This window comes from Grampus griseus (genome assembly GCF_964374135.1).
Source record: "Grampus griseus genome assembly, chromosome: 13".
Lineage (NCBI taxonomy): Eukaryota > Metazoa > Chordata > Mammalia > Artiodactyla > Delphinidae > Grampus > Grampus griseus.
In genome coordinates, this window is record NC_139007.1 from 7,482,296 (window position 1) to 7,495,857 (window position 13,562).

The following is a 13,562-nucleotide window of genomic DNA, read 5'->3' on the forward strand; positions in this document are numbered from 1 at the left end:
TTAGTCAGCATGAAGCCTAAATATACAGATATATGTAGTTGAACTTCAGTGATACACACACAAACCTCACAATCATAAAAGAACAAAAGTAACACAAAAATTGGCATGGGTTGGGTGGGGTGGGGTGGGGTGGAAAGAATAGAATAGAATGCTGGGACGGTGTGGTCATTAAAAAATGATACATAGACTTGGTTAAAGGAAGTAAAATTTCTATATTGAAGACATATTTATGCCAAAGTAAGTTCCAGATGTAGCAAACATTTAAATATTAAAAAAATTAAACCTCAAAAATGCTCAAAGGAAAAAAAATAGAACAGAGATTTTTCAGGCCATAAAGTCAAGCATAATTTACTTAGTTTAGTCTTAGACTAGTTTTTGAACATTCTGCTGGCTAGAGCATAGAAGGAAATATGAAACCTTGTGTATTTTCGAGATCCTTGAGGAGAAATTTTACTTGTTAATCAAGGAAGCAGAGCTTTTTGAACATTTTATATGAAGCAGTGTTCTTAGTAACATCTCTGTAGTAACTGTGGTGACAGATTTCATGACATTGTTTAAGTTGTTTTTAAGAAAACATGTAGCTTGAAAATGTAGCTTGGTGTTTGTAATGGATTATAGAGGTACAAAACATTCAAGACCCAGTGTATTGCCTTTTTAATGGTTCATTTCAGACTAAGGAGAAAACGTGAAATCCCTGGACAATTAAATTCTCCAGAAATATTATTTTTCTCAATTAGGCTGCTGAAAGGAGTTGAGTAGCAGGTTATTTGAAGTAGGCAGCTGTTCTTTTTTAATAGTTTAGAGCATAACTTCCCAAACAGAGGGCTGTAGTTCACTGGTTTTCTGTGGGATTGGTTATAGGTACAAAGTAAGATCCTATATTATTAAATGTGTAAGGATTTTGAAAGCAATTATTAAGTAACATACAGTCTTTGAAATGGTATTTGAACACATTTGCATGGTTCCAACTGTCAGCTTCTTCAGATAAGAATTACTGTTTTCGAATGCAAGATTTTTGATGAGTACTTCTCACAGAGGATGCTCTGTGGGCTCCGTAAGCCGTGGGGCTGCTCCTGCAGGTGAGGAGGGTAAAGGTAGGTGCACTCCTGCAAAATCAAATTGAGGAGACAATGAAGTTTCACTTTAAAGAAGAGCAGGGAAGCCTAACCACACGGACAGATCTTGTGGGGGCCTTGTCGGCGCTTGCAGGCAAAGCCAGAGTTGTTCTTCGGAAACTGGCCCTGGACTGCTGTGCGGTGAAGAGGAAGAAGTGGTTGGCCAAGACCCCAGGCTCCACACTGCGGAGCACAGGGGTTGTTTTAAGGCCGCTGGTTCTAGAGAGGCCGCAGAGCAAAGTGATTGAGAAAGTTGTCTCTGGAGCCAGATGGCCAGGTAGGCCTGGGCGGTGCTGACAGGACGCCCGAGCGCAGGTGCCTGAGCGCCCTTGTCTGCGAGGTGGGGTGGCAACTGTCCCCCTGCAGGGGCCGTGAGGACCAGCTAAGTTAGCGCGGGTAAAGCATTTACAACGGTGCCTGGCACGCTTTTTATTGAGGTATAGTTGATTTACAGTGTTGTGCTCTTTTTAGACGGGCACGTCTTGAACACTCAGTAACGCCGACTTGTCAGTTACCAGTAGGATTAGGCCATCTGTTCACTGTGCAGACCCTCGCTGTTGCTGCTCTGAGTATCTTTCTGATCTTAAGCTTCCCTAGTGAATCCGCTGTGATGAACTGGTTGCTAAACGTACTACTGAGTAAACAAACAAATGGACCCATTGTGTGGTATTACTGAGTATAGAAGAATTACTTTTTGAGAATATCTGTGAGAAGTAATTCACGTTTAGTGGTATTGGATGGTAAGGCATTCAGAGATGAGTGGTGAGGTAGTGGCATCCATTGTCTGTCGAGGTCACTCCTTATTCAGCTTTAAGCAGATCCTATTTCCTGTGGTGGTAGGTGTGTTCCTTACAATCCAATTCTATCCACCCTTGGCATTATTTATTTATTTACGTAAGAAAAAAAAAGAGGTATAATTACAGAGAGAATCCAGATAAAAGTGAGTTTTACGTACCTTGGCAGATGTCTTTATAGTCGTCCACCTGTATCCTCGGGAGGTTGGTGCCAGGACCCCCACGGACACTGAAATCCGTGGACGCTCAAGTCCTTTACCTGAAATGGAGTTCCTGGACACAGGGCCGCGCATGGGCAGAGCTGACTGTGTGCGTCAGCAGAATCCCGGTACAGATACTCTGAGCGCGTCCATCACTAGGGAGAGGTTCCTTGTGTCCATATCTAGTCAGGACCCCCCAGGGGCAGCCGCTGCACTGATTTCTGTTCCCTTAGGTTGCTGTGCATTGGAACTTTTGTCTTTTGGAGTCTGTTCTTATTAACTCTGAGTCTAGGTTCAGATTGGGGAAAGTGAAGATCGCAGTGTGATTTAGTGTTCCATATCCTTACGGTGTAAGAATTTATTTAGCATAGAAACTGCTTGGGCGATACTTGCTCACAGAGTAAGAGAAATGCTTTCACTGCGTGTCGTCAGTTCTGCTCTGGGTCTTCCCCACCACCTGGACATGTCATGGGGATCGTGTCTCTCATTTTCAGAGATGATACTCTGTTTTGGTTTTATTTATTTATTTTCTGTATTTTATAAGTAAATGTGGAAACATCTAATCTCTGAGCCCCGTCACCCTGTTGAATAAAAGTGGTTTTTGTTAACATACTAAGTTTTGCCTCAGGACTTCTTATCAACTGATATTATATATACATACATCATATTTATGTCAGTTATTTATATGTTTGTGCGGCAGTCAGTGTTTAGGGCATCTGTCATGTTATAGCTGTGTTAGTATTGCTGTATGCTTACTTTTAAAAGAAAATAATTTATCTACCAAAACTTATTTGTATTTTGATAGAATGGAAATAGAGTTACTCACCTTAAATTTTAATAAAACAGGTTTTTTAATAGTGGTTCATAGATTAAATGTCTTTGATCTTGGGTTTATTGTTGGATACTTCTCAAATTTTTGGAAAGGATCAATGTTTCAATACTTTTATAAATACTATAGCTTTTCTTTTAAATTTTGTACTGGTTCATCAACTCCACGTCTTGATTACCATTTTTCCCCATTATTTAAAAATTCTTTATTATTCATTTTCCAGTGTCTGTATTGAATGAGTTAAAATAAAGAATACAGTAAACAACAAGGTCATACTGCATAGCACAGGGAACTATATTCAGTATCCTGCAAGAGACCATAGTAGAAAAGAACATGAAAAAAATTACATATATATATGTATAACTGAGTCACTCACTTTGCTGTGCTGAGTGACACAACAGTGTAAATCAGCTGTACTTCAATAAAAAAGGTAAATTAAAAAAAAAGAAATGGGGATTAAAAACAATGAAGAGTAAAGTTTCTTAGCTCACTTTGTAGATAGTCGTGTAAATTGTGTTGTCCAATAAAACACCTTAGTGAGACTTTGTCCATAGTGGAAAGTATACTACGTATATTTGGTGTTTAAATTGATAACTTTTGGACCACTTTTAATATTTTATGTATCTATAAATCTTTTAGTAATTGTCTTTCACATGCTCTTTGTTTTACTACTTACTAGTGTCATTTATTGATATGGTACTTGGTATTTGTTTGGAAACACCAAGATAACACAACTAAAATGTATTCATGTATAAAATATATCCAGTCTCCCTAGGCATAGTGGACTTGCCTTCAACATTTTGTAGGCATTTTCCCTTCCGTGTCTTTATAGCTTTACCATTTGTGCTTTAGCTTTGGACTACACTTTGGACTAGAGGGAGGGGTCTTTGAACCCAGCTCACCTCACATCATCGTTTACTGTTACAACAGAAGAACAGAAGCTCTCCTCTCATTTTCTGTCCACCCATCCTCTGAATGTTTCTGATCTGACTTCCAGCTATTTGTTCTCTTGTTCTAGGGGCAGGGTGGAGGAAGGTGGTGGGTGCTGGTTTCCCTGCCTTTATTTTTATTCTCAGCCTTCCTTCCTGCTTTTCCACCTAATTAAAAAAATTATGTTCATTTGGGGACATCTTTTTTTTTTTTTTTTTTTTTGCAGTACGTGGGCCTCTCACTGTTGTGGCCTCTTCCGTTGCGGAGCACAGCCTCCGGACGCGCAGGATCAGCGGCCGTGGCTCACGGGCCCAGCCGCTCTGTGGCATGTGGGATCTTCCCGGACCGGGGCACGAACCCGTGTCCCCTGCATCGGCAGGCGGACTCTCAACCACTGCGCCACCAGGGAAGCCCCTGGAGACATGTTTAAACTCTTTCCTCCTCTTTGAAACATGCTGCCTCACTCCCGCCTTTCATAAAAGTTTCGCCTTGTACCCTGTGACCCCCACAAACAACCCTCAACTCTGTTGTGCTCCTTTACTCGCTGGTTTGCTTGTTCACCAGTTAGCGTTTACCAGGCACTAGCTCTTACCTTCCTTTAGCAGCTGAATTTCTTGAGTAAGGTCTTTACCTGCTATTTCATTTCTTTACCTGACTTTTGCCTCTGCTAGCTCATTTTTATTCCCGTCACTCTGATGAGTTTGCGCTCACAAAGAGCACAGTCACTCCTGTGGCCACGCCCAGCTCTCCGCCCACCTCCGCCTTGGACTCCCTGCTTCCCTGACACTCATCGCTGCCTCCTTGAAGCTTTTTCTTTAAAGTTACTATCCTCATCTTTTGTTTTGTTTTATTATTTAGGCGCTGTATTTTTTTTTCCTGTTTCTTTTTCTGCTTTTCCCTGCTGCTGGAGACTTGATACAGTTTTGTCTTTAGCCTTTTTGCTCTTCTGTCTTTCTCCATGTGGAAAACTCAGTTACTCTCATGGGTTCAGCCGGTATTTTTCAGTGTAGATGATTTTCCCCTCTCTTTCCAGTAGTGACTTCTATAGAGTTTCAGTTCTTCTTTTAGATTGTCTGTTCGACACTTTGGTATTCATGGATTCATCATGCCTTAAGAAACCTTGGATATCCTTGGCATGAAGTAATTGGTAATTTTCCCAAGTGTGTTTGGTAAGGCTGGAGTTACCCCGTTAGGTTGATTCCAAGGCACTGGAATTTCAACATGGTTTTACATTATCTACTCATATTTGTATATTGAAGAACTCTTGTGAAGTAATTAAAAACCTTGTTGCTGTGTGAAAAATGTTTTGCATAAAACATAGAAAGCCGACTGCTAATGCAATGATAGAAGTTAAGAGAAAGGAATAGATGTTACCCGGCATGGATTTTTTTTTTTTTTTTTGCTAGATAACATGATGCATTTGAGTAGAATAAAGAACAGAATATCAGAATTAACAGCTGCTCTTTAACAGTATAAACAGAACCTCTAGCTGTTTCATATGGAAACAGGAAAAAAGGATTTATGAAATTGTTTCAGTGTTTCATTATGGAAAATCTTGCCCACAGTCATAGTAATTAATGTGTATGTTTGTAAATATTAAGATTGGTAGACGTCTATTTACCTGTAGCTTGGTACATCGAAAATTTAAATAATCATCTGGTTATCCAGACTGGCTTTCTTTTCTGTGCCTTTGTATTCCATCAGTTCTTAATTTTTTCGTTGTTTCTGTTGCTTTCCATTTTCCCCCCTTTTCTCCGCATGTTCCAATATACTTGTAAAATTCCAAAAATACGGCAGCCATAGGGAGTCTAACTTAAGCTAGTGTGTGGAAGTTCCAAGGTAACATATGCAGGTACTAGAAGGCAGTGCTTTTCAGCATTTCAAGCCGCCCCAAACTGAAATTGATTGCCTTGGAGAGTAGTCAGTTTACCATCACCGGGTGGTTTGTGCCAAGGCTGGACGAGCACCTGGAGGTGTGTAGCTGGGCTTCAGGCATTGGGTAGCAGGTGGGGAGAAGTTTGGACGACTGAAGTCTCTTCCATGCTTGAGATTCTTTGATTGTATGCCCGGTCCTCTTTGGTTACCACAGCAGTTCAAAATACATTTTCATTATCTGTGTTAGAATAAAGACGGTGAATCACAGTTAGAGATGTGATTCAACTTTCTCCAAAAGTCAAATTCCACCCCAGAGGATAAAAATGTTCTGAACTCTTCGGTAATTCAAAAGAATGTGACAAGATTATTGGGTTAAGTCTGAAAGACGGGTTCTAAAAATGTTTTGGACAAACTTTTTTGCCCTTCATATTTTCTTTCATAAAGAGAAAATCACTAGCTAAATAAATAGGTATAGATTTCTATGATAACCTTGTCATTCCCGGAAAAACCTACTGTAAGGTAACTTGGTGTAGCCTTTAGTTTAATTTGGCAATAGATGTGTCATAGCGTTGACCTGCTTGTCTTAATTTAAACTTTTGATTTTTCCTAGAAAAGGGTTTTTCCTAAGGAAGCTACTAACATCATGGATTTCTGGCTAATCTTCCTCAGTAAGCTTTGCTGTATTATGTCACCTCAGCTTGAATTCCTGATCAGGCCAAATCAGGGAGGATAGGCAAAAGGGACTTGATAGTTACTTTACTCTGTAGGTAGAAAAGCAACTAAAATGACAGGTACTTTTTATGTTGTGGTCATGTTGTGTGCATCCTCAGTGGTAAAATTTGGGTGTAAAAGATTTAAGAGTTGGGGATGAAAGTGCCTGAACACACTGAGGTTTTCTCCTCTTTCACTTTCTGACAGTACGTTTTGGATGGAGTTACGATAAATTTTATTCTCTAGAAGCGTATTAATTTTGTGAAATGAAACGACTTGTAGTTGATGTTAAGTTCAGCCTCCTGTGAGCTCCCTCTGCCGTCTTTAAAAAAATGGAAACTGGGAACTAGAGTGTTGTTAGGCGATCAGAACTGAAATTTTCCTCGAATCATGCGGTTGTGCAGGTTTGTTTTACTTGGAGCAGGATCCAAGGATGTATCACATTGATCCTTTCTCCGGGCCTGGTGTTAGCTCTTGGTGAGTAATTAAATTGTCAGTTCCTTGCAAAAAATGGCATTATGGCACCGTCTGAAGTCTTCAGGTGCAGGTGAGATAAGGTATTATGTTTTCCTGGGAGTTCTGCAGAGGAGAAAGATGCATTAAATAAAACATATTATTAACAGTAATCTTACCTGTGTTTTTAAATGAGGCTACTAGCACATGTAAAACACTGTAACTGGCTCATTATCTTTCTGTTTCCCAGCGGTGGTGTAGATGTGTCGCGGCTGTTATGCGGTCGTCTGGAGCCACTGCAGCCCTCTTTTGCTTGATGTTTGCATGATCTGTCTTCTTTCGTGCTTTTATGTTTGACCTGTCTCAGTCTTGAAATATAAGAGGTTTCTTTTAGACAGGAAATGCCTGTATGTGGTATGCTCTTCCAATATGTAGTTTCAAATTTTTTGTTTCAGTGACTTTTTAAAAACTAGTTTTTTAGTATCGTGTTTCCTTGTTTGAATTTCCTTTTTCAGTGACTCTTACCTGCCTGTTGGGTCTTCATTGCCTGACTCTATTATTTGTCACTTTCTCTTCGATCCTTTTCATTACTTTTTTTTTTTTATTAAAATTTTTTTCTTCTTTTGCTTCTCCAGTTTTCTTAGACCGTTGTTTGCTGTGTTTATTTGTTCTGGTCATCTATTTGATTTCATATTCATTTCTGAAATATTTTTGTCTTTTATTTCTAATTCTTTTCCTGAGTTCTCGTTTTAATTCTGCATGTTTCTAATTTCTGATTTAGTTGTTCTTTCATAACACCACGTCCTTAAACTCATTTTACATATTCTTTCGTATTTTGTATTTATGTCTTTTAGCTTTAGCTTAGAATTAGTAGGCTACCGTTTTGATCTGTTTCCTGGGTGTATTTGTTCTCGTGTGGCTTCACTGTCAGAGACATTGTTCCACGTCTTATTCTTCTTTTCTGATAACTTTAATGAGACTTGACCTTGATTTGTTTTCCGTTGATCATCTTTATATGACATGGGTTTTTCATTACCTTTAAAAGGAACTCATATTCAAGATAGCTTTTCTAACCTCACAGACCTCTCTCTTCTGTTGTTTTCACATGATGTTTAAAAAGTAAAACCACTTGTTTTCTGAGATGATCGCTCTGTTCCCTTCTCCCACTTTTATCTGGACCTTCTCGTCCTTTATCTCCATTATTTCTGTCCTGCTCCGTTTTGAATTACTCAGTGTAGGGCCCTGTCCTGGAAGGGAGATCTGATGGTTCCTCATGGGAGCGCCTCCCCATTCCCAGCTTCTTGCACTTCCTTGCTCTTCGGGTGGGTAAAATCCCTTTCAGCTTCATCTGCTTTCTTCACGTTGGTTCACAGCAGTTTCCAGTTTGTATTTCTCCACTGTCTTAGTGTTCTGTTCTCAGATCCATCTGACACCTCATTAGCTGCAGGCAGGTCTGGTGGTCATTATGCCTCGTCCTTACCTGATGGCATCTCGGGATTTGTGGGGATCCTCCATCACCAAATTTCAGTGTGAATATTGTGCATGGGTTTTGGTGTTTTTAATCTAGTACTTCTTTTTCTTTTTTTTGTAAGAGCTTCAGAAACTGTCACTGCTGTTACAGAAGTGTAATAATAAAACTGTCACTGCTGTTACAGAAGTGTAATAATAATAATGACAAATAATAAATATTATTTGTCATTCCCATGACAAATAATATTTAATAGAATAAAATTGTCATTAAAAAAGCTAATTTGAAGCTCTCCATGATTTAACCACATTTGACCTGTATATGTTAGAACATTGTTTAACCTCTCAAGGTTTTGACCCTTAGATAAATTTCCATAGGGCTTTATATAAACAGACACATAATAAACTTTCAGTTCACAATTCTTGGTATACACTTATTCAAGAGACCCCTGGTCAAACAACTTTTTTCTTATTTTGTGGGAGGACTCATTATAATTCCATCAAACTGATGAAATTTCTCAAATTGTGGCCTCATGTACACATTTAACTTTTTTTTTTTAATTGTGTATCCATTTTACAGATTTTCTGCAATGGCCCATATTCTCATTGTATTTTTTAATTTTATTTATTTATTTATTTATACAGCAGGTTCTTATGAGTCATCAGTTGTATACACATCAGTGTATACATGTCAATCACAGTCGCCCAGTTCAGCACACCACCACCCTGCCGCTTTCCCCGCTTAGTGTCCGTACGTTTGTTCTCTACATCTGTGTCTCAGTTTCTGCCCTGCAAACCATTTGACTGAGATTCAACTTATGCCACCTCCTTGCCAGGATCGTTAAATGTGTCCTCAAAGAAGCAGAGTAAGGTGGCAGCACAGTGCTGGGTTTATCTATTACCTGATGTGCAGAGTGAGGTGAAGAAAGAAATGTGATACTGTCTATAGCAAAATTTAATCTGTGAAGTTTAATAGGATGTTTGCATTTTAAACAATCCACTGGGGGAAAGGTCACATTTATTTTGAATCTGAATGTGCACGATTGTGATTTTTCTCTTGATTTTATTGTTTTTGAGGTTAAACTCTTAAAAATATCAGTAATGCTTTTTAGAGTTCCCTTTTCCTAGTGACTGGCTATAGTTCTTGGCTCAAGTCACTCATTAACCCTATTAATTCCGTACTATCTAGGTGGGACTGAGTGTAACCAAAGAAATCACAAGCTACTTGAAGATAAGGGCTTCTATCCCATAGGCAGTGCTCTACTGGGTAGGAAGTTGTTGAGTGGCAGTGAATGTAGAATACCTGTGTGAGTGGATCATGTGGGAACAATTATTGTTAATTTCATTGCACACAGTATTTTAGAGGCGAGGTTGCTTCTCTTCCTGCTTTGTGTGAATGTAAGATGATCGAGAATAGCAGGTGTGGTCAGGGCGCTGGCCTGGGACTCTGTAGACCTGGGCTTGGGGTTAGGCTTTGTTGGCTAAATGACGGGCCATCTTCAGCAAGTTACTTAGTAGTAGCTCCTTTTTTTCCCTTAAAAAAAAAAATACCCTCAGTGTCTAGTGATATCATAAGTTCTAAACATATCTTTTAAATGTCTCATTACCTTTTTGACAGTGACCTTTATGTATTAATTTCTAAAAGCATGCAGCAGTGTGCAGAGGGCCTTCTGGGCAGAAAGATAGAAAACGTGTCATATTTGAGAAAGTAAGGTAGTTATCGGGTGCAGTTGTTGTATGTGCATAGGGGGTGAAGGTGGAAGTTGTAGGCAGGGGCTGGTTTGGCCTTGATCCTGTGAGGGATGGGGGATGGGGAGAGGGACAGCCTACGAGCTCTTAACGTGTTGCGACACCTAACGTTATGTTCCTTTTAAGAACATAAATCCGAGGGGCTTGTTCCTGCAGTGGCCTAGGCAGTGGGTGACTAGATCTTCAGCTGAAGTAGTGGCAATGAGGTTGATTAACGGGATAAATCTACAAAAATATTAAAGTTAGAATCACAAAGACTTCTGACAGAAGGGGCAAGAGTCCAGATGACTCCTGAGCTGGGCCTTAAGGACCTAGGACGAAAGTAGTGGTTTATCCCTGGACTTCAAATCGTATGATTTCATAGTAAGTAGAGATGACAGAAGACTGTAATGTGAAACTTTTCCAGTTTTGTCATAACAATGTTTAATTTTATTGCTTAAAAAAAAATTCATTCTCTGAATTTGTAGCAACTTAGCCAATGCTGCAACTTATGAATAAAGATCTGAGAATATCTAGAAATTGTGAAAAATAGGAAAACTGGTACCTCTGATTCCACATCATCATTTAACAATTTTAATGTTTAAATACGTGTGGTTTACTTACTTTGTTCTTAAAAACAACAATTAAAACAGAAAGAGATCAACTCCCCTAAAACGCAATTTCATGAAAACTGAAGCAATGGACTCTGTATTAAATATTTCCAAAGAGCTCCTGAGACCAAAAACAGTGGCCCTTCTTTTCCAGCAGCTGGAACCCAAAAGATCTTGAAACCAGTCCTGAAAAGCTTGCTCCTATGCAAGAAATCCTGGTGGCTTTTGAGAGGAAGATAGAGAACTATTCTGGGAAATTTCAAGTGGTAGTAGAGGTGAGTCACTGACGTGAAGAATTGCCAGGGACTACAATTTCTCTGTTTAATTATGAGGTTTTAAAATATATACATACACACACACACACGCACGCACGCATGCACGCACGTTCAGCTAAGGCAGTTTGAAATGTTAGTCTTTGTGTTCTACAAATTTTAATGAATAGAAAATAGAGCAAGTGGTGCTCCCTCTCCTGCACAAAACCACATACATGGAAATCTTAAGAAGCAAAAACTAATAGTTGAAAGTTTAATGATGTCATCTTCAGCAACAGTAATGAAGGTAATGATACTGGGAAAACACCTGGCATGTAAATGCCATATTTATATTTTGAATGTATTCTGACTGTGAGATATTCTTGGATGGGATTTGTTAAATGTATTAATTTTATTCGATCATAACGTCTCGGATTGTCAGGAGACCCTGTTCTCTTAGTGGAGGTGGAGGGCCCTAGTGAGAGGAGGTCTCCTTGCTCTGAGTCACATGCTGCTTGGATCCCTGGCTAAGCTCCCTCTGGATGTATTTTATTTAGGAACAGTGTAGGATTAATGAAGCCCCCCTCTAACTCTTTTATTGTGTTGGGGAGTGGGAAACATATGGACACGGTACAAACATCAAAGGGTACAGAAGGTGTAAAATGGGTGGTCTCCCTCCCATTTTTGTCCCTCAGTCATCCAGTGTCCCTCTGTGGGAACAAGCCTGTTTTCAGTTTCTTGTATATTCTTCCTGAGATGTTTTATGCATATATACAGACACACAGGTGATACACATTTTTAGCTATTTTCATATGCTTACACAACGATCTTTTGACCTGGGAGTAAGAGTCTTCTCTCTCCCACCCCCGTCTATTTCTCAGAAAATGGGTAGAAGTGTTTTAATTTACATAGTTTTTTACCTTTTTTTCCTCCAGATTTAGCATAGACCTGTAGCGTATTTCCATGACATGCTAATGTGTAAGATTCTATTGATTATTTTGATGTTTTGCATTTTTGCCATTGGGAATTTAGAAGATCTAATTGCCACATTGTAACCTAGTCATTTGCAACAAAGCAATTAGTAATCTCAGTCCTTTGTTTTGTAGCTGTTATTCTTTTTTTCCACTTATTCCATTTTTAAAAATAGCCAGTAAACCCCAAAGGGCAAGTCAGTATACACATAAAAATTTATGAAAACTATGCAGATAGCTTCCTGAAACAGTCCATTAATGTGGGTTTCATTTTGCTCATAAATGGTTGTTTCTGAGAGAGAGAAAGTACAGGAGACGCTCCAGGGACACTTGGGGTAGGTGCTGAGCAAAGGGGAGGGCGCACAAGGTGAAGGAGAGAGGAGGCCCAGGCGCCTGGCTCCTAAACACAGACCCAGGCCCTGGGCTGGACTGCGCTGGGTGTGCGGGCTAGGGCAAATAGGAGCAGCCTGCCCTGGAGTAGTGGCTTCACGTAGTTACATTCCACACCCCAGGAGTTTGGAAGGTTAAAGAAAAGAAAAAATGTGACAGATTTTATTCTCAGGAGAATGAATCATTGAGTTGGAACTTCTGGTGGCCTGTTACTTATCTTGTCTTTTATTATTTCCTGATATTGACAGTGACAAACTTGGGCACACTTTGTTTCTGTATGTTCCTGTTGCCTTTTATCTTTGCATTCATTTCATGGCCCTTTTTGCAGTAAAACTGTTTTTGTGTGCTGCTTAATTACCATGTTTTTCCACTGGAGATGCCCCATTGACATAAAACAATGCCTTTTTTTTTTAAACATACACAGTAGTGTTACATAAAAATAAAATTTCCTATTACATTTGTTTGCTTATTGATTATGCCTTTTAAAAATCTATTCCCACTTTTTTTTTTTTTTTAGTTTTTGGGTATGTTTATTAAATTACACAATCCAATAACTAAATGCCAATTAAAACTTTAAATTGACAACCTCAGTTCTCTTTAGTCTCTGTAAAACGTTAAAAAGTTTAGAACTCTTTTAGAATATAAGATTTATTGTTTTCTTTGTTTTTTTTTTTTTTTTGTGGTATGCGGGCCTCTCACTGTTGTGGCCTCTCCCGTTGCGGAGCATAGGCTCCGGATGCGCAGGCTCAGCAGCCATGGCTCACGGGCCCAGCCGCTCCGCGGCATGTGGGATCTTCCCAGACCGGGTCACGAACCCGTGTCCCCTGCATTGGTAGGCGGACTCTCAACCGCTGCACTACCAGGGAAGCCCAGTTTTATTGTTTTTTAGTGCAAAAACTGGGACTGGGTGATATGTTGTCTACTTAGAAAGTTTCAGAAATAGAAATGCTTCATCTTCATTAGATTGTGATGACAATGTGTTTAGCCCATAGAGGCTTTTCAGCATTTTGATTCAAACAGTATTTTTAAAAATTGAATCTCAAGTGATGTGTGAGGCTTTGGGCAACTGTTGTTCTGTGTACTGGATTGTGGGGGAGAAACTGAAAGCACTCAGATTATGAGGACGAGTGCTTTTAATAGTGGGCTTTGGGATTCTTAAGTGTGTCCTATTATACCATTTCCAGGTGAAGCCTTGCTTTGCGGTTATAATGGTGGTGGTTTTGGATGAAGATCGTTC

General features: G+C 39.5%; 1 protein-coding gene across 4 annotated transcripts in view; it reads left to right on the plus strand.

The window, feature by feature from the left end:
- The window catches only part of SMAP1 (small ArfGAP 1), a 150,270-nt gene that overhangs the window by 48,136 nt on the left and 88,572 nt on the right, over positions 1–13,562 (plus strand). The window contains exon 3 of one of the 4 annotated variants that reach the window (XM_082669006.1): positions 10,868–10,988. The exons of 2 other annotated variants lie outside the window; for them this stretch is intronic. In XM_082669006.1, coding sequence (XP_082525132.1) covers positions 10,917–10,988 — 72 coding nt within the window. In that variant the 5' untranslated portion in view covers positions 10,868–10,916. The remainder of the gene's footprint in view (positions 1–10,867; positions 10,989–13,562) is intronic. One more of the 4 variants, XM_082669007.1, reaches the window with a different exon arrangement.